Source organism: Carcharodon carcharias, chromosome 3, assembly GCF_017639515.1.
Source record: "Carcharodon carcharias isolate sCarCar2 chromosome 3, sCarCar2.pri, whole genome shotgun sequence".
Taxonomy (NCBI): Eukaryota; Metazoa; Chordata; class Chondrichthyes; order Lamniformes; family Lamnidae; genus Carcharodon; species Carcharodon carcharias.
The window spans coordinates 138,249,276-138,271,313 of NC_054469.1; the positions used below are offsets into that span (position 1 = coordinate 138,249,276).

At 41.0% G+C, this 22,038-nt stretch overlaps 1 protein-coding gene across 9 annotated transcripts in view; it reads left to right on the forward strand.

Annotated features, from left to right (window-relative positions):
* The window catches only part of LOC121276203 (MAGUK p55 subfamily member 6-like), a 141,236-nt gene that overhangs the window by 115,842 nt on the left and 3,356 nt on the right, over nt 1-22,038 (forward strand). For all 9 annotated transcript variants that reach the window (XM_041184358.1, XM_041184350.1, XM_041184349.1 and 6 more), the window contains 4 exons: nt 4,126-4,257; nt 13,372-13,480; nt 13,590-13,658; nt 19,544-19,705. In XM_041184358.1, the coding sequence (XP_041040292.1) occupies nt 4,126-4,257; nt 13,372-13,480; nt 13,590-13,658; nt 19,544-19,705 (472 nt within the window). The remainder of the gene's footprint in view (nt 1-4,125; nt 4,258-13,371; nt 13,481-13,589; nt 13,659-19,543; nt 19,706-22,038) is intronic.

Below are 22,038 nucleotides of genomic sequence, written 5' to 3' on the forward strand. Positions count from 1 at the left end.
TGGGTTGTTGCTTGACCATCTGTGAGACACCTCTCCGAATTTTGGTTCAAGCCCTCAGTAATTTTGGTACTAGCCCCCTAGTAAGGAGGACTTTGCAGGATCGACTGGGTTCGGCTTGTCTTTGTCATTTCTGGTGCTTAGGTCAATACCAGGTGGCCCGTCCAGTTTTATTCCTTTTTATCATTTTGATTCAACTGAGTGGCTTGCTAGGCCATTTCAGAGGGCATTTAAGAGTCAACCACATTACTGCAGATCTGGAATCACATGTAGACAGATTTCCTTCCCTAAAGGACATTAGTGAACCAGATATTTTTTTAAGAGAATCAACAATAGTTTCATGGATATCATTAGACTTTAAATTCCAGATTTTTATTGAATTCAAATTTCACCATCTGCCATGGTGGGATTTGAACCCGGGTCCCCAGATGATTACTCTGGGTCTCTGGAATGCTCAGTCCAGTGACAATATCACGACACTACCACTATTCCATATTTAAACCAATGACATGGGCAGAAAGAGGGAAAGGCCCTGCAGGTAGATCTTAGGGAGCTAGGAAAGAAATTAGCGAGTAGGACCTCAAAATGTAGTGAATCTCCAGATTACTCACTAGTGCATGACATAGGAGGATAGAGCAGATGAATGTGTGGCTGGAAAGATTGGGTAGACAGGAGGGTTTTTAGATTCCTGGGACATTGGGACTGGTCCTGGGGGAGGTGGGACCTTGTACAGGTCAGTTGGGTTGCATATCTTGTGGTGGTTTGCTACTGCTATTGGATTGGTAAAACATAATTTGGCAGAGGTTGGGAACCAGATGTAGCATTAGAAAGGAAAAACCAGATGCAAAACAGATCGAGAAACACAGATAGCATAGTATAAAATAAGGTACTAGTTGGGGTTTGAGTAAGATGGAATGCAAAAAGATCTAAATTTAGTTTACAGTGCACGTATGTACAAGCTGGGGCTGCCTTTGTCTTTTATGGTGCCTATGCAATGCCGTGTGGTCCACCTGGTTTCATTCCTTTTTATTGACTTTTTAGCAGTTTGATTTCCTTGCCCACAGTGCATCTGTCCATGACAGCATCAGTAGGAGTGACTACTGCACAATCCTCATGGAGATGAAGCCCTGTCTTCACATAGAAGATGCCTCCATTATGTTGCATAGCACTACCACCACACTAAATGGATTAGATTTTGAACAGATCTAATAACTCAAGACTGGGCATCCATGAGGCGCTGTGGGCCATCAGCAGAATTGTATTCAATGACAATCTGCAAACTCATGGCCCCACTCTAACATTACCGCCAAGCCCTGGGATCAACCCTGGTTCAATGAAGAGTGGAGGAGGGCATGCTAGAAGCAGCACCAGGCATCCCTAAGAATGAGATGTCAACCTGGTGAAACTAGAACACAGGACTACTTGACTGTTAAGTAACATGTGATAGACAGAGCTAAGCAATCCCATGACCAACGGATTAGATCTAAGCTCTGCAGTCCTGCCACATCCAGTTGTGGACAATTAAACAACTCACTGGAAGAGGAGGCTCCACAAATATCCCCATCCTCAGGAGCCCAGCACATCAGAGCAAAAGATAAGGCTGAAGCGCTCACAACAATCTTCAGCCAGAAGTGCCAAGTGGATGATCCACCTTGGCCTCCTCTGGAGGTCCCCAGCATCACAGATGCCAGTTTTCAGCCAATTCCATTCACTCCACATGATATAAAAAATAGCTGAAGGTATTGGGTACTGCAAAGGCTATATGCCCTGACAACATTCCGGCAATAGTACAATGACTTGTGCTCCAGAACTTGCTGTGCTCCTAGCCAAGCTGTTTCAGTATAACTACAACACTGACATCTACTCGGCAAAGTGGAAAATTGCCCAGGCATGTCCCATACACAAAAAGTAGGACAAATCCAACCCAGCCAATTACCGCCCTATCAGTCTACTCTCGGTCATCAGTGAAGTGATAGTAGGTGTCATCAACAGTGCTATCAAGTGGCACTTTCTTAGCAATAACCTGCTCACTGACACTCAGTCTGGGTTCTGCCAGGAGCACTCAGCCCCTGACCTCGTTGGTTCAAACATGGACAAAAGAGCTGAACTCCAGAGATGAGATGAGAGTGACTGCCCTTGACACCAAGGCAGTATTTGACAGTGTATGGCATCAAGGAGACCTAGTAAAACTGGAGTCGATAGGAATCAGGGGGAAAATTCTCTGCTGGTTGGAGTCATGCCTAGCACAAAGGAAGGTGGCTGTGGTTGTTGGAGTTCAATCACCTCAGTTCCAGGAATCACTGCAGGAGTTCCTCGGGGTAGTGTCCTAGGCCCAACCATCTTCAGCTGCTTCATCAGTGTTCCTTCCATCTTAAGGTCAGAAGTGGGCATGTTCGCTGATGACGCAGAATGCTCAGCACCATTCGTGACCCCTCAGATACTGCAGCTATCCATGTCCAAATGCAGCAATACCTGTACAATATCCAGGCTTGGACTGATAAGTGGCAAGTAAAATTTGTACAACACAAGTGCCAGGCAATGACCATTTCGAACAAGAAAGAAGCTAGCCATCGCCCCATGACATTTAAAGGCATTACCATTGTTGAATCCCCCATTCTCAACATCCTGGGGGGCTACCATTAACCAAAAACTGAACTGGACTAGCCATATAAATACTGTGGCTACAAGAGCAGGTCAGAGGCTAGGGATCCTTCGACAAATAACTCCCCAGTCATTCCACCATCTAGAAGGCACAAGTCAGGAGTGTGATGGAATACTCCCCACTTGCCTCAATGAGTACAGCTCCAACAACACTCAAGAAGCTTGACACCATCCAGGACAAAGCAGCCTGCTTGATTGGCACACCTTCCACAAACATTCACTCCCCCCACCATTGACAAACAGTGGCAGCACTATGTACCATGTACAAGATGCATTGCAGAAATTCACCAAGGCTCCTTAGGTAGCCCCTTCCAAACCCATGACCACTGCCATCTAGAAGGACAAGGGCAACAGATACATGGGAACACCACCAGCTGGAAGTTCTCTTCCAGGCTACTCACCATCCTGACCTGAAAACATATAGCTGTTCCTTCACTGTTGCTGGATCAAAATGCTGGAACTCCCTCCCTAACTGCAAGGTGGGTGTACCTATATCACAGGTACTGCAGCAGTTCAGGAAGGCAGCTCACCACCATCTTCTCTACAGCAATTACAGATGGGCATTAGATGCTGGCCCAGCCAGCAAAGCCCACATCCCATAAATTAAATTTTAAAAAGTGCTTTGCAGCTGCTCAGTGACATTCTTGATCCTAGCACCAGGGATGCAACATGTCATGTCCGCAGCTGCAGAAACACGTGCCGGAACTGTAGAATCTGCTTGCACTATTACTTTCCCAATATTCCTCCTGCACCATACCCCCCACCCCAACTGTACAGCTGAATTACCTGTAAACTTGGCTCTGGCTCCACTCCCCAGAAGAACCATCATTCTCACCAATATTCAGAACTGAATACTGACTGGAGAGCAAGATGTACTTGGGGGATTCTTACACTATCCCCTTGGTCCTCCTTGATTGTCTGGAGGTCCCATGGGACCCATTCCCATTCTGCCGTCATACCCTTCAGCTGTGGGGTGACCACATCCAGTAACACGTTATCCATGTAGCTCTCAACCTTGTGAGTGCACTGCAGTGTTGCCAGCTGCTGCTCAAGCTATAAAATTCTGAGCTCGAGCTGCTCCAACTGATGATACTTCCTGTGCATTTGGTTGCCCAGTACACAAGTTGTGCCCTGGAGTTCTTGTATAGAACAGGTTGTGCGCTGCCTGGAAGTTCAATGTTCAGCATGTGTCTCTGATAAATATTTCTTGGTCAGAGTAGAAGAAATGTTTATCCCTCTCCCATTTTCTTTGAATAGTGATATAATGTTTGCAACTCCTCTAATCTTCTGGCGCTACTTCTGTATCCAATGAGATTGAAAGATTGCAATCAATACCTCCGTTCTTTCTCTGGTTACTTCTTTGAGCAACCTACAATGTATTCTATCCAGACCTGGTGACTTACCAACTGTCAGTAATGCTAATCTTTTTGGCACGATTGTTTTCTAAGATGCTCCAATCTGTTGCAGGTGTTTGTGAAATGCCATTTTGATTACAATCCAGCCAATGACAGCTTAATCCCCTGCAAAGAGGCAGGATTGAAATTTTCCAGAGGGGACATCCTTCAAGTTGTGAATCGAGAAGATCTCAATTGGTGGCAGGTTGGTTCAACCTTTCTACATTGTGATTGTAAGTTTTTTTATCTCTTGCATTTGTACTGAGTGCAATACCAAAAGTTTTGACAGTATGTATCTTTTCATCATAATTCAAGTTTTTTATTTCAGCTAATTATAAGACAATTTTATTTTTCATTTGTTCTTTCACGGGATGTGAGCATCACTGGCTAGGCCAGTATTTATTACCCATCCCTAATTTCCCTTGGAAAGGTGATGGTGAACTGCCTTCTTGAACCGCTTGCTGTCTGTGTGCTCTAAGTACACCCACAGTGCTTTTAGGGAGGTGGTTCCAAGATTTTGACCCAGCGACAGTGAAGACGCTCAAATCCTGAGAATGGATTTTTTTTTTAAAATGAAGCTTTGGCTGACTAGTTTTTAATTGTGGGGAGTAAAATAACCATTTGTTGACCCATATTGAGCCTGCAGACTCTCTAACCATATCCTTGGGTTTGGAAATATCTCATGCTGAAAGGTGAAACAAGACTGCATTTAGGCTGCCTGGCAGATGCGTTTTCATTTCATGTTGCTGTGAACCTGACACTACACTGCAGGTTTTCCAAATAGGTGCTCCTGAAGTGAAACCTTTATCATACATGATGTTGAGCAATAAACAATGTGCAAAATTTTCTGACGATATGGCAATTTTTGGTGCTTGCAAGATTTGAGCCTGTGGTCTTAAATGCAGAGGGAAGTAAAGTTTTGTTTTTTGTATTTTTGTCGTCTTGACAGGAGGGGAAAAATACAGGCGTTTGGGTACTTTTGCCACAGTTTATGGAGTATTATGTTTTCCAGGTTAAGATTTGAGGAGAAAAAGAAATCTGCCCAATTGATTTTCATTTGGTTTTAGGCTTTGAAAACTTTGACATAATCTGGATGAAATTTAGTTTTTCATTTTGGTCTTAACCAACCACCAAGTGGTTTATTTTCACATACAGCAATGTGGCTTTATGTAATCTGCAGAGGGAGAAAATTCAGAATGCAATAACAAAATGTAGTTTTGTGAATGGATTTCATATTTTGAGATTACATCAGTACATGGACTAGTTTTTTTCCTTTACAATTGTGTTGAAAATTCATTACATAAATACCCAGACTGCAGAAAAACACAAAAATTGGTTGCCTCTAAATTGAATGGAATCAATTTTTGAGAGGAAAAGTAATGAAAACAAACAGGATATTCAAAATTGACTTGTGCAAATGGTTCACTATCCTAAATGATTAAAATAGCAAGGGATGCAGCTTAGCAAATTGAAACTATACAGGGCAGACTTGAAATATGATTAACTTGTGGAATAGATCATCAAAATAGCTCACTGAAGTAAGCAGTGTAAGTGTTAACTTGCAACTAGATTGGGGTTCAAGAAATCTAAAAGGAACAAGCGTATTAGCTGAAATTAGCTTTGTTCTTATGTTCCAAATATGATCACAAAATTTGAATAGCTCTTTATCGCGCTTGTTAAGAATGTAGTCAATTTATATGGTAATGTGAAAACTCGGGGGGGGGATATAATTATTTTTCTTTTTTAGTCTTGACTATTTTTTTACTCATTCATGGGATGTAGGCATCGCAGGCCAGGCAAGCAATTATTGCCCATCCCCATTTGCCCTTAAGAAGGTGGCAGTGAGCTGACTTCCTGAACCGCTGCAGACCATGTGGTGTAAGTTTTGACCCAGTGACAGTGAAGGAATAGCAATAAATTTCCAAGTCAGGATGGTGAGCGGCTTTGAGGGGAACTTCCAGGTAGCGGTGTTCCCATGTATCTGCTGCCCTTGTCCTTCTAGATTGTAGTGGTTGTGGGTTTGGAAGGTGCAGTCTAAGGAGGCTTGGTGAGTTTCTGCAGTGCATCGTGTAGATGGTACACATTGCTGCCACTGTGCATTGTTGGTGGAGGGAGTGAATGTTTGTTCGTAGAAGGGGTGCCAATTAAGTGGGCTGCTTTGTCCTAGATGGTGTCAAGCTTCTTGACTGTTGTTGGAGCTGCGTTCATTCAGGTAAGTGGAGAGTATTCCATCACACTCCTGACTCGTGCCTTGTAGAAGGTGGACAGAGGGAGTCAGGAAGTGAGTTACTCACTGCAGGTTTTCTAGCCTCTGACCTCCTCTTGTAACCACAGTATTTATATGGCTTGTCCAGTTCAGATTCTGGTCAATGATAACCCTCAGGAGTTGACAATGGAGGATTCAGTGATGGTAATGATTGAATGTAAAGAAGCAATGGTTAAATCCTCTCTTGTTAGAAATGGGTCATTGCCTAGCACTTGCGTGACATGATTGTTACTTGCCACTTGTCAGCCTAGGCCTGAATATTGGTCTTGCTGCATTTGTACATGGACTGCTTCAGTACCTGAGAAGTCACAAAAAGTGCTGAACATTGTGCAATCATTCACGAACATCCTCACTTCTGACCTTATGATGGAAGGAAGGTCATTGATGAAGCAGCTGAAGATGGCTGGGCCTAATACACTACCCTGAGGAACTCCTGCAGTGATGTCCTGGAACTGAGATGACTGACCTCCAACAACCACAACCATCTTCCTTTGTGCTAGATATGACTCTGGCCAATGGAGAGTTTTTCCCCTGAATCCCATTGACTACAATTTTGCCAAGGCTTCTTGATGCTACACTCAGCCAAATGTTACTTTGATGTCAAGGGCAGTCACTCTCACCTCACTGCTGGAGCTCAGCTCTTTTGTCCATATTTGAAGCAAGGCTGTAATGAGGTCAGGAGCCAAGTGATCCTGGCAGAACCCAAAAAGTACATCAGTGAGCAGGTTATTTCTAAACAAGTGCTGCTTGATAGCACTGTTGATGACACCTTCCATCACTTTACTGATGATCGAGAGTAGACTGATCTAACTTAGATCTAGGTAATTGGTCAATTTCAATTTGTTTTGCTTTTTGTGCACAGGACATACCTGGGCAATTTTCCATATTTCCATATTTTCCATATTGCCGAGTAGATGCCAGTGTTGTAGCCGTACTGAAACAACTCAGCTAGGGGCGCAGCAAGTTCTGGAGCACAGGTCTTACGTACTATTGCTGGAATATTGTCAGGACCCATTGTCTTTGCAGTATCCAGTGCAGCTGTTTCTTGATATTGCATGGAATGAATCGAGTTGGCTGAAGATCTGTGATGCTGGGGACCTCCAGAGGAGGCTGAGATGGATCATCCACTTGGTACTTCTGGCTGAAGATTCTTGCCAATGCTTTAACTTTATCTTTTGCACTGATGTGCTGAGCTTCCCCCATTATTGAGGATGGGGATATTTGTGGAGCCACCTCCTCCAGTGAGTTATTTAATTGTCCACCACCATTCATGACTGGATGTGGCATGACTGCAGAGGTTAGATCTAATCCGTTGATCTTGGGATTGCTTAGCTCTGTCAATTGCATGCTGCTGACACTGTTTGGCACTCAAGTAGTCCAGAGTTGTAGCTTCACCATGTTGACACCTCATTTTTAGGTAGGCTTGGTGCTGTTCCTGACATGCCCTCCTCTGCTCTTCATTGAGCCAGGGTTGATCCCCTTTCTTAGTGGTAATGGTAGACTGGTGGATATGTCAGGCCATCAGGTGGTTGTTGGACACAATTCTGCTGCTGCTGATGGTCCACAGCATCACATGGATGCCTAGACTTGAGTTGTTAGATCTGTTCGAAATCTTTCCCACTTAGCACAGTGGTAGAGCCACACAACTGAATGGAGGGTGTACTCAAAGTGAAGATGGGACTTCATCTCCACAAGGACTGTGCGGTAGCTACTCCTACCAATGCTGTTATGGACAGGCGGATTGATGAGGATGAGGTCAAGTATGCTTTTACCTTGTTGGTTCCCTCACTAACTGCTGCAGACCCAGTTTAGCAGCTCAGTCCTTTAGGACTTGGTCAGCTTGGTCAGCAGTGGTGCTAGCGTGCCATTCTTGGTAATGGTCAGTGAGGCCCCCCACCCCACCCAGTGTACTTTCTGCGCCCTTGCCACCCTTCGTACTTCCTTCAAGTGGTGTTCAACATGGAGGAGTACCAACTGATCAGCTGAGGGGGCTGCTGCGGTACATGGTAATGAGCAGCATGTCCATGTTGGACCTGATGCCATGAGACTTCATGGAGGCTGGAGTCGATGGACTCCCAAGGAGGTGGGCTTTACAGGGAAGACCGGGCTGAGTTTGCCCTTATCATTTCCGGTGTCTAAGTTGATGCAGAATGGTCTGTCCAGTCCCATTTCTTATAGGCTTTGTAGTGGTTTGATACAACTGAGTGGCTTGCTAGGCCATTTCAGAGAACATTTGAAGAGTCAAACACATTGCGGTGGGTCTGGGGTCACATGTAGGCCAGACCAGATAAGGACAGCAGCTTTCCTTCCCTAAAGGACACTAGTGAACCAGATGGGTTTTTACGATAATCGACAATGGTTTCATGGTCATCATTAGACTTTTAATTCCAGATTTTTATTCGATTCAATTCCACTATCTGCCATTGTGGGATTCGAACCCAGATCCCCAGAACGTTACCCTGGGGCTCTGGATTACTAGTCCAATGACAGTACCACTACACCATCGCCTCCCTCTAGAACACATTTGTGATGTCACTTGTCAGCAATCTAATCATCCCATGTATCCTATTGAACTTGAAAATGCATCCTAATTTTTATTGTTTATTAAGGGTAGGTTTAACTGACATGATGAATTTGGATTTAAGGCCTCGATCCCCAATCGTGATTGTATAACACTCACTTTGCCATTGAAATGGAAAATTCAATATTCAATCTGTCAATATTGTTACCTGTGAATGGAAAGATTACAGACTAAAGTTAGCCAAAAATAATATGATTTTTTTTATCAGATGATACTATGCTGCTTGATTTTTTTTGGTTTTGTTTGATTGAATTGGATTATTATTGACCTTGCCACTAATAATAAACTGAATCCAAATAACAGAAGCTGCAGCACAAAAGGACACTTAGTGTCTCAGACCTATGCTGGTACTAGCTCTTCATTTGTAATGGTCTGCTGGAATCCCTTCCCCAATAATCCTTTATACTCTTCCTTTTCATATGTGTATTCAATTTCTTTTAAATTATGCTGTCATTTTCTGCCTCAATAGCCACCTTTGGTAGAGCATTCCATGTTCCACTGACATCTGCTGGAAGAATATTTTTGACTTCCCCTTTTAGCCTTCTAGTCATGATCCTTTTTCAATTCTCTCCATTACTGATCCACAATTATTGGGAAAGACTCTCGGTATTTTCTTGACTTCTCAGAATCTTGAAAACCTCCATTTGATCCTCTTGACATCTTTCAGTAAAAAGCACCAGTCATTGAGATTTTCTTTACCCATAATCCCTAATTCCTGCTATCAATTTAATATACCTTTTCTGTGGCACTTGTCTCATTCCTGTACAATAACACTTTTTTATTTTTACAGCATTCAAAATATATATGTTTCTTTATTTTTCTTTACCTGATTCATATTATAAATACACAACAATTTTGGGACTATTAATATTACAGACAAGACTTCTAGTTTTTCATTGTAGATTTTCTGTCAGATTTGACAATTTTTGATGTTTTTAAGTAATAGCAACAGTAATAATTGTACTAATTAGGGTAGCACAAAGCTGCCTGTTATTGGGCTGGAATTTGGTTTCAGTGGAGATCAAACAGCATTGACCTATTATACTTTCTTTTACCCACAGATTTTCTGTGCACTGGAACCCACTGTAATTGAAAACTATTTCAGTGCAATGCCCTCTATAGAGCATCTAGAAACCATGTGAACATGGCAAACAGCTAGCTATATATCTCCTAACCATTCAGATTGAAGAATTGCTAATTATGACTGCAGACTCTGATTAGTATGTGTCAGTCAGTATTTAATTCTGTATCAAATCATTCACAGAAAGTGAAATAGAGAGGGAAAGAAAAGATGGAATTGAGAGAGGAAGAGATAGGAGACAAAGGTGAATTTTAAAGTTTTTTTTAATGTGAAGGAATGAGACCCCACACTTGTAAAAGTTAATTTTCAGTACCAGAGTGGTTGGTTTTTCAGTAATTAAGACTTCTTGTGTCATTAAAAATTTGCTTATGCTGGAATAGACAACTCCTGGTGAGTTTTCTGGTGAATTTGTATACCTATCACATAAGTGCTGCAATTGCATGCCATTCCGAGTGCTGAGCAGCATTCCAATGTTGAGTCCTTTGACAAGATATCATTGCAGCAAAGCCTCTGGAAGAATAGAGCAACTCAAAACAACTTCCTGATTTCTGCAATGAAAAGAGAAAATGCTGGAAATACTCAGGAAGCATCTGTTCAGAGAACAATAAAGTTAATGTTTTAGGTCTTTGACATTTTTTCAGCTGAATGTTCATTTCTGAGTAGTTCCAGAATTTTATGTTTTTGTTTCAGGTTTCCATCATCTGCAGTATTTTGCTTTTGTATTCCTGATAACTGCATTTAATTGTGCGTGTACTGTTGCTAGAAGTTACTGTTTGATTCACACTTGACTAATTGTGTGCACTGTTAGCTTCACCGTTATTTCTACAGCAAAATCTGGCCAGTTATTCAATTTGCATTCAATTCTGTTTCACTTTATGTTCAAAATACTGTTGAAACTTGTAGACTTTGAGAATCAAGCAGTTAAATTAATACATTCATATGAACTTAATTGTACAGGTTCACCATGACATGGCTTTTTAGATTGAATATACAGTGGTTTTCTTGTGGTATTGCTCAAAAACATTGTGCATGTTTTTGGCCATGTTGTTAGGTGTTTTCTTGCACAGCAGCCCCATTGCAACTCAAGACCTTGTCTGCTCCTTTTCTCTAGCTAGAATTTTATTGGACATGGCCACTAACTCCACCTACTGTTATTCCCATGGAAACATCCTTGGACACGATTTCCAAGATGCAAAGCTGCTCCCCAGTGAACATCATTTTCTGCATTGAACACACCAAAGAGCACAAAACCAAAGTTCTCTTCCATGTTCCCTCTAAGCAGCATTGCCGCCATATTTGTACCAGTTTCTCTTCTGTTCACCACCATCCCCTGCCACTGAACAGCATTCCCAGCCTTGGGACTGCTAGTACATTCAGGAGCTCCTGCTGTCCTACCTGCTTCTCCTCTTCTCCCCCCTTCTCCTCACCATCTCTTCGAATCCTCCTTCCAAATGAGTTTGGATTGATCCCAAAGGGTCTATTCTCCCAGACTGCCTGTTATGTTTGTTTTTACAAGGCACTGCACTCCAAATCCAATATGAAGTTTTATAAAATGTTTTGGCTTTAAGACTAATGCAAATAGTTAAGGGTTATAGAACAAACTCCAATGATGAGACAGTTGCGGTGTTAAGTAAGCTTGTTCAAAAGTTTGCATTTCTGGCATGAAATAATTACAGGATGCGAATGTCTTTTTAAGTATTAAGTGTAATTCTTTTGTGATTTTACTCAAATTTGAGCCTTTTACCTTTTTAATGCATGCTTGAGCTGTTTGCGCTGAAAATATGCAATGCTCATTCGCATTTAATGTTTGAGCTGTGGTTGATGGATGTCATTGCGAGATTAATGTCTATAATGTTATTGGAAATTATTTTTTAAAAAATAGAGTTTAGTGGTGTCTGTGTCTATGTGTGTCTTAATTGGATTAAAGCCAGGTAGTCTGGGTGCTTTGATGTGTAGTAGTTTTGAGATGTTAATTGGGGAAACAGTAAGGAAGTTAAAAAGTAAACTGTACATTTGCATTTGTAGAATACACCATTCAAAAGAATGGGTGAAATCTCGCACCTAGCTAGTAGACACCAAACAATGTGTTTATTTTTTCTGCTTACTAATGAAATTGGTGGAATGAAAGGATATTAATGTTGGAAGATGTAATGTTTAAAGCCTAGTGATACAATGGAAAATTTACATTCAAAGGAACAGCTAGGTATAAACAGAAAGGAGTTTGTGTGTGTAAGGCGGAGGCATTTAAGACCTAACCAGCCTATACACCTCAAACTGTGTCTGCAAGGAACCTCATTTTCAATTCGTAAGATCAAATGTGCTTTGCCTGGGATCTTTTTAAATCTGAGTTTTACTGTTGCCTGTAACTGAGAGTCAGATTAATTAGGGGATTTTGTAGTTACTATAGTAGTTATTTTATAGACATATATATGCACTTACAATTTTTCTTATATTAATAAACATTTAATTTAGTTTTATAAAAAAATCTCTTGAGACTTGGTGGTCTTATTACTGCTGAATTTAAAGTCTGTATCTCAAAATAGACAAATTGCAAAATAGGTTATGACACTGCTATTTCAAGTTTCCCTCTGGGCTTTGAGCAACTTAGCTTTTACCATTGTCTGTGTCATAATAATGAATGAATAAAGTAATTATAATTTTGGCAAAACAACATGGCAGTCAATAACCTTTACAAAATACAAGATTACTGCATGTTCCTAGCTCATCTTTCCATAGCAACCTACAACGCTCTCTCCCTCCCATAGGATCCTTGTTTATTCACTGTACTGAGAAGTGCAGATTTAGCATATAAACAGTATTATAACATGAAGGTGTTGAATGCAGAGTGCAGTAGGTCAGGAGGAATGGATAGGGTTGAGCGATGACTAACAAACCACTAGTATGAAGTAAGTGCAGAATGAAAGAATGGGCCTCCTCAAGAAGCCATGAGTTAATGGAAAATGAGTCACAGGATGATCCATCAATTACAGATCAGATCGAACTGAAGTGAAGCTGGATTTTAGTAAACTCAGCTTTTGATGGTGGGTCATCTGTCAGTTTGTATAAAAATACGTCATGCCAGATCTCATCAAAAAACAGATGATCTGTAAGTGTTCAACAGTACCGTTTTAGTTGTCTGCAACATGGGAATTAAGATCACCATTGAAACAGTCTTGCTGAAAACCATTTTTGCAACCCTGGATTGGTCTGGTCTTTCAAAATAAAGGGCTATTTGTGAATCAGTGAACATGTTCCGTAATTTCAGAAAGTAAGGCAGTAATATGGTGCACTTGGAAAGATATAAGGGATTACTCTTTCCTCAGGATAAGGTGTACATGAACAAACATCATGACTGGCAAGAGATAATTGGAGTAGCTGTGTTTAATTTCAGGCTTATCAAATGAAGGGAGGAGGAAGTGCAGGTTTAATTCCCAGTCAGATGTTAGAAGAAAAGAGGAAAGCCTTCGTTAAACGGGACTGGGATTTTTCAGGTTCATCTGGTAAGCTGTTCAGTGTTTCTAAAGTTGATGTAGCTTGCTTAAAGACACTTGTGGATGGAATAGAAAAAATATATTTAATGTTTCAAATTCTGTTTTGTCCTTTGATCAGTACCATTTTGTGGAACAATAATTGGTAAAAAGAAGAAAAAAATGATGTACCTCACAACCAAAAATGCAGGTAAGGTACTTTTAATTGTTATACTGTTTTTCGTTGAGATCAAAGGCTCAAGTATTTCACCTTTTCCACTTTGGAAATTTAACTGATTTAATTATTGCTAAATAAGCCAATAATGACATTTACTGTTTTTAAATATCCATGGGGAAATGGCAAAAATTAGTGCAAACAACTGGCAAAATATTAGTCGCACTGGCAGTGAAAAAGATGGCTTTTGAGGAAATTTTTAAAGGTAAAGGGATTTAGTGAAGGAGTTGAGAAAGGCTGAGAAGGCTGAGTGCTCAGCCACCAAGATGATGGGTAAATGGAGCTCAAAATGAGGCATCTATGTGGTCTAATGCCCTGGCTTGGGACACCAGCTAGGTAGGGGAAATAAGTGAGCCACACATACATTACAAAACTCCTTGAAAAAGCTGTGAATGAAGTTGAATGGTTCAACTTTTAAGATTTGTGATCAATTTCTCACAAGATTTGGAAGAAGAGTTGCATTTCCAGTATTAGGATTTTAAAGCAAGGTGTTTTCACACATTTTGAAAAATGGGTAGCTGAAATGTGGTTAATGTGCTAATGGAGTTGTTTTCTCCAATGATTATAGTAACAAGAAGTTGTATTCATATAGCGTTATTAACATAATAGAGCATCCAAAGGTGCTTCATAGGGGTGTTACAAAACAAAATTAGAAACCAAGCCTCATGATAGAATATTAGGGCAGGTAGCTAAAAGCCTGGTCTAAGAAAAGAGTAGCAGAGTTTTGGATGACCTCAAGTTTACAGAGGATAGAATGTGGAAGACCAGCCATGAACGCATTGGAAAAGTCACGTCTAGAGGTGATAAAACCATGGATAAGAGTTTCAGCAGCAGATAAGTTTAGATAGGGCGAAGTTGGGTGATATTATGGAAGCAGAAATAAGCAGTCTTAGTGGTGCCATGGATATGTGATTGGAAGCTCATCTCGGGGTCAGATAAGATACCATGGTTGCAAACAGTCTGGTCCAAATAAGGTCCCAAGATAGTTCTTTGGGGGACACCGGAGGTAACTGTGCAGAAGCAGGAAGAGAAACCATTGCAAGTGATAGTCTGACTATGGTTAGTGTGGCAGCCTTTGACTCAGAAGCAGTAATAGTAAGGACAATTTGTAATTAATTTTAAAAATGTTTGATTAAGATTTTTAAGAGTTGGATCAATTGTAATTTTGGATAATGAGAAATACTGGTCCATGTGACAAGGAGATCCTTGACTGGGAAGCAGTACCAACAGAAAGTTAAAAGACAGAAGCTGTGTGGCAGCTAGGCAAGAAGAAGAAAGGAAAGAACTGGAGAGAAAAGAGGTGGTCAACAAGCCAAGTCGGAGAACTGAATTCCTGGGCAGTGGGAAAGGGCAGTTAGAATTTGCTACCATTGTTTCTTTCACTTCCAAGTGATTGAATGCCCAGAATCAGCCATACAGTGCGAAGGTCAAAGCAGTTCTGGTAAAGCTACACCACCACAACCGACAGGAGCTGAGAGCTGAGAAGCCTCTGGAAAGAAGTTTGCCATATAGGGAAGATTGCATGGGCAGAGCCCTCTTTATGCAGAAGCTGCTTCCTGCCATAAATGTGGTTATTTTGGTTTACAGATCCCACAGGGATTGTAACATTAAGCAAATAAGAATGGAACCAGGCAAGTGCAGTCCCATACAACTGGACAACAGGAGAGAGATTTTGGGGGATGGTGAAGTCAATCATGTCCAAGGCTGCAGACTGGTCAAGAAGGACAATGAAACAATGCTGACCTTTGTCACAGTCACAGGATGTCATTTGTGACTTTAATAAGATCTGTTTATGTATGGTGACAATGGCTGAAATCAGACTGGAGGGATTCAACCATGGAGTTCTATGAAAGATGGGCACGGATTTGGGAGGTGACAACACATTCAAGGACTTAGGAGAGGGAGGTTGGAGATGGGTGGTAGTTTGCAAGGATGGTGGGGCCAAGGTTTGGTATTTTGAGGAGAGGGGTGATGATGGCAGATTTAAAGGAGAAAGGCAGCTAAGGAGGGGAGAGCCTTTAACAATATCAGCTAACATGAGGACCAGGAGGAGAAGTTGGGTGATCAGTTTAGTGAGAATAGGATCAAGGGAGCTGGAGATGGGTCTCGTATGGTGTAAACCATATGCAGTTATTTTTAAAATACGTTCATGGGATGGGGGTGTCATTGCCGAGGCCATCATTTGTTGCCGATTCCTAATTGCCCTTAAGAAGATGGTGGTTAGCTGCCTTCCTGAAATGCTGCAGTCCAAGTGCTGCTAGGGAGAGAGTTCCATGATTTTGACTTAGCGACAGCTTCTGTTTTAAAGATCTATTAAAAAAACACACACTCATTCTCCTAGGATCTTCCTCATCCCAGGGGGCCAAGCTGTCCTCTCTGGGAAGAATAAGGAAAAACACATTCTGAGTCATAGGCAGGTAGTCAAATTCTAGGGAAGACTATAAAGCAACCTCATGTTAAAACTGAAAACTGAGAGGGTATTAAATGATGGGACGTGAAGGGAAATGTAGAAGGCTAGAACTTGTTTTGTTTGCCACAGTGTGATTCATTGATCTGGAGAACCATGATGTGTGCCTAAATTCATGCTTTACTTGAAGAAAAGTTGTAAGGTTTGAATTAACTGAGTCTGATCATAATTGTGGCTCATCTTAATTATTTGTTTTTGACTTGTCTTACCAAATGTTATTTTTATTCTTTGAATGTGAGCTTCATTGGCAAGCCTGCCATTGATTGCCCATTCCTAATTGTTCTGGGAAGATGGTGGTGGGCCACATTCTTGAATTGCTGCAGTCCATGTATTGATATCCCACAATGCTCCACCAACTGCAACAAATAATAAAACTTCCCCACCTGCTTCATACACCTGAGTGGCTTGCTAGACCACTTCAGAGTGCACATTGGTATGGAACTGGAGTTGCATATAAGATAGACTGGGTAAAGACGACAGTTTTCCTTCCCTGAAGAAAGGTGGTGAACCAGTCGGCTTTTTAAGATAATTCAATTACTTGTTCTCTTTTCCTTTGTGATACCAGCTTTTTATATACTGACTTGTTTTTAAAAATGTTTTTTAATTGAATACAAATTGCTGAAGAGACGTGATGGGATGTTCTACTGGTTTGTTAGCCTAAATCTTTGGATTACTAGTGCAGTAAAATAATCATGACATTTTCTAAGCCCAGCTCTAGAGAGATTGAAGCAGCATCTGCAAAATGCATAAATATCTAGTTTAGATCACCAGGAGGTACTACTGTTGGCACCTCCTAAGTTATGCTGCATATAGTTCAATATTGGACAGTGTAGGCATATCCTAAATGCAACAAAGTTAGACTACTGACAGGAGCATCCAGCGTACCTGTGACTATTAGCCTGTTATAAACTGAGAAACTATCTAAGGCGAGACCAAAATTTGGAACAGAGATCTTGGGGGTCTAGCACTTAACATTTGACACGCCCAGAAACAGATATCTCCGGTTTAGAACGTATTGTTTTACAGCAGTTTTAAAATAAGTGAACTTTCTGGAATGGCACAGCCAGTCCAACTTCAATTTTTGATTTAGCACGGTTACTACACATGTGTCAAGAAGTGCATTTGGTAACTCATCACTGTGCATATGTGAAGAAGCATGCCAATATTCTGTGTACATACTGCTTAGTTATCTCATGGACCTAATCCGTGAAGGCATTAAGGACCCAGTCATTGGGCATGACACTATTGATGGTGAGTGAGACCCAAGCTATAAAAGGAGATCCGCTTCCTTTTCAAAGAAGTCTTGCTGACCCTTCCCACCCACATCACCCAACCTTTGGATTTTCTTTGCTGTGCATGAGGGTTAGCCAAGCAGTGTGTGGATTACCCACAGTGTACAATTTATTAGGGACCAAAATCTGGCTAATAAGATTTACTAGCCTGACTGTGTTGGTGCAAAATCTGTAGTGTTGTTGGAGGAAATGCACAAGTCCTCACTTTTTACTGTTCAACACAGGCATTCCTCATCTGCATGAAAAAGTAAATTCTACTTTAGAATGGAATGGATTCTCTTTTCCCTTCAAGATACTGTTTACGTCAAAATACATGACCCACTCTTACGGAAAAGTGATTTTCGTTTACACTTCTTTGTTTGGCACACCGTTTTTTTTGGGAACAAATTAGGCGTGCTAAACAAGGGATAGCTGTACTACAAAACAGCAATAAGCAATGCAAATAGAATATTGAACTATCTAACCAAAACAGTAGTCATGCTTAAACTGGATAGTATTCTGATCAAAGAAAGAACTTGAATTTATATGGGCCTTTCACAACATTGCAAAGTATTTCACAGGCAATGGATTACTTTGGAAGTGTATTCGGTAGTAAAGTAATGAAGTATAGCAACCAATTTGCACTCAGCAAAGTCCCACAAACAGCAATGAAATAAAAGACCAGGGGCAGGATTTTGCCCTTGGTTGGGGGTGGGTGTCAGGCAGCCAACCGCCGCCTGTGCTCGGCTCCGCACCTCAATTTCACACGGGCGGGCCAATTAAGGCTCACCCTGCATGGATCGCAAGCGGCACTGCTGCCTATGCGGGCGGGGAGAGGAGGGAGAGCTGGGCCTAGCACGTGAGAGAGCGCTTCAATCTCCCTGAAGCATTGAGCTGCCTCGGAGATTGAAGCACTTAAGTTCTTACTGTCTTCCATTAATTTTTTTTTAATAAAACATGTCCCCTCATGTGACTCTGTCACATGAGATGGGACATGTTTTTAATTCCAAAATAAAGTTTTCATTTAATGTTTATTTGCTTTAGGAAACCTCATCCTGCTTGTGGATGAGGTTTCCTAAAAAATGTAAAGGCCACTTGGCCTTTTTGCCTGCCCTCCAACCATTAGGTTGGACAGGCAGCATAGATTTGAATTTAATTAGCTTGTTAATGGCCTTAATAGGCCTTTTAATTAGCCGACTCCGGCGCACACCCTCTAAACAAAATATCGCGTGAGTGTGCAATGATGTCGGGATGCACGCCCGATGTCATCACACGTCATTTTATGCTCAGGCGTGTGCCCGCATACTGAACATGATATTCTGTCCCAGATTTTTATTTCACTGATGCTAGTTAAGGGATGAATATTGGCTAGAAAATTGGGAGATCTCTCCTACTACTCTTTCAAAACTGCTATGGGACCTTTTACAATCTGACGGGTCAGCACTTCCTCAGTACTGCACCGAAGTGTCAGCCTGTGTTCCATACTTCTGTGTGCAACCTGAATGCATAACCTTCTGATTTGCAGGTGAGAACACTCACTGACATATTAAACCACCTCCAGAGTATATTTGAAGAACGGTATCACTGAAACACAAGTCAAATATTCAAGATTCTGAAGCAATTCTGACAAAAGCCCTAAGATTGATCTCCCATCAGAGAATTGAGTTACAAGAAAAGACTGGGTAGATTTAGTTTTTCATCCTTGAAAGGAGTCTGCTGAACCATTAGGGCCCCGCTATAATGTCTCATCTAAAGGAAAATAGCTCTGGAAAGACAGTACTCTCTCGGTGCTGCACTGATGTGTCAGCCTAAGTTACACACTCGAGCCCTGATATGTGGCTTAAACCCACAACTTTCTGACTCTGATCAACTGAGGCAAGCTAATGCAAGTTGAATGATTTTAATCAGTCTAGCTTCACAAGACCTCAAGAACTTTCAAGTTGCTAACTTCAGTATAAAATCAGTGTGTTTTTCATTGCATAAAATAATTTTTTTTGTTTTGAATTTTATTCCTGCTTGCTGACTAAATCCAACTGATTAAAATTAGAATGTCTTCCATATTATTAGAATTTTACATTGTGAAGAATATTTGTTTCTAATATTTTTACTGGATTCGCACCAAGAATTTGATCGACATGAAATCATGATCTATGAGGAAGTAGCAAGGATGCCACCTTTTCAGAGAAAGACCCTGGTGTTGATAGGAGCTCAAGGTGTGGGACGACGGAGTTTGAAAAACAGGCTCATCGTAATGAATCCCATGCGATTTGGAACAACAGTCCCATGTAAGTTTTTTGTTTGAAACTGGCAGAAATTATGTTTTTGTTTGGGATGAGTATTCTTTTTCTCCTTCCTACTGGAGTTAAGAGTGCATAGTCATCAGTTTCCAGGACAGTGTTGCTGGGGAACTGTCCATCAAGTGAATTGTACAAGTGGGATAATTTGACTAAGGTAGAAGGCACTGTAGTCTTTGCCAAGAGTTGCACCGTAATCTTTTGGCTGAGATCATAAAGTCAGCAATGACTGAATCTCTGTCCTACCACTTGGTGCAATATGTTGGGGCTTAAATAATCCCTTGCAACCTTTGCCCAATATCCACACTTACATACAGTTAATAAGAAAGGCAACCTCTCTCCCAAATCCGAACTCAAGGGGACTCTTAGATCCACTCTCCAATCTATCCGCCTCCACTTCTGTATTGAAGATCAGTTAACCCCACTCAGTCCACAGACTGAACTTGGGATCATCTTGGTCTGTATACTTATTAAAATATGTCAATTAACCAAAATCTTTAGGTTTATATAGACAACAGCTGAAACACCAACCCTGCTGCAATATTCTGATCTACTCAAGGATTATTGGGAATAGGTATAAAGTTCAGTATCTTGGAAACGTGTTTCTCGGCCACAAATATTAGGAAAGTTGTATTTTCAGAATCATTTATTCTAGGATATATTTCTCGTATCCCCACAGGGAAATCCTTCATTAAATGGTACTTCATTAAATAACTTGGTACTGAAATGGTCTAATGCCTACAAAAATTTTCAGATTAGGCAAAATCAGTTTTGAACTTATGAATTGTGATCTAACAACATTGAATTTTTGTTGGTTAACTTTTCTGTTTCTAATGAATCTGAATGCTTTGATAAATATGAGAAAACTGTACTTTCTACCTGCAGTTATGTTAGTGAATTGCAGTTTAACAACAAAAACTTGCATTTATGTATGGTGTCTCTTAGCATTAAAATGTTCCAAAAGAGGTGTGAGGTGATACATTTTGGTTGGAAGAGCGAGGAGAAGGGATATAAAACAAAGGCTACGTGGGTGCAGGAACAGGGAGGCCTTGGACACAAATTGTTGAAGGTGGCAGGACAGGTTGAGAAAGTGGTTAAAGAGGCATAGGGAATCCTGGCTTTAATAAATAGAGTACAAAAGGAACTGATAATTAACTGTTATGAAACACTGGTGTGGCCTCAACTAGAATATTGTGTCCAATTCCAGGAACCACACTTTAGGAAGGATGTGAATTAAGGCATAAGCAAGGACGCAGAAAGGATTTACAAGAATGGTTTCATGAATGAAGAACTTCAGTTATATGGATAGATTGGAGAAACTGGGGCTGTTCTCTTAGAGAAGGTTGAGAGAAGATTTGATCGAGATATTCAAAATCTTGAGGGGTCTAGACAGAGTGGATGAGGAGAAACTGTTACCATTGGCAAAAGGGTCAAGAGCCCAAGGGTACTGATTTAAGGTAATTAACAAAAGGGCCAGTGGTGACCTATGGAAAACATTGGCCTGGATTTTTCGGGTGGGACCCATTGCGGGCGGGACAGATAATTCGGCAACCCAGCAAAACGTCCACTGACTTTCGTTGGGAATTTCCGGTCCTGCACGAAAATCCCGGCCGTTTTTACTCAGCAGCTGATTAGAATCTGGAATGCACTGCCTCAGAGTGTAGTAGAGGCAGATTCAAACACGGCATTCAAAAGGGAATTGGATAGGGTCTGAGGAGAGAAAGTTTGCATGAAAAGGGCTGGGAGTGGGACTAATTGAATTACTCTTGCAGAGATAAAAATATCTGGAAAAACTCAGCAGATCTGACAGCATCTGCGGAGAGGAACACAGTTAACGTTTCGAGTCCGTATGGCTCTTCAACAGAACTGTTATCTTGAAGATGCTATCAGACCTGCTGAGTTTTTCCAGGTATTTTTATTTTTGTTTTGGATTTCCAGCATCTGCAGTTTTTTGCTTTTATTCTTGCAGAGAACTAGCTTAGTGGACTAAAGGAAGGGGAGAAGCAACTGAACACATTGTCTCAAGATGATCTTATTGATAAAGAAATCTAAATGAGCTCCTCACATGAGTTATACTGCTGCTTTTTAAAGCAGTCTTTGAACATAAAAAATTCAGATGTACAGAAATACAAACCAGTTAGAACATGACGCTGTTGAAAAAATGTTTTTAGGTTTGATGTTTATAGGACTGTTAAACGTTGAACCATTTTGTTAATTTTCCTTTTATTCCACCTTTGGCAGATTTGTCAAGGCCCTTTGTGGATCATCGATATTTACAATTGAAAGCATTCCACAAATATAGATACATGTCAAAAATTGCCTAC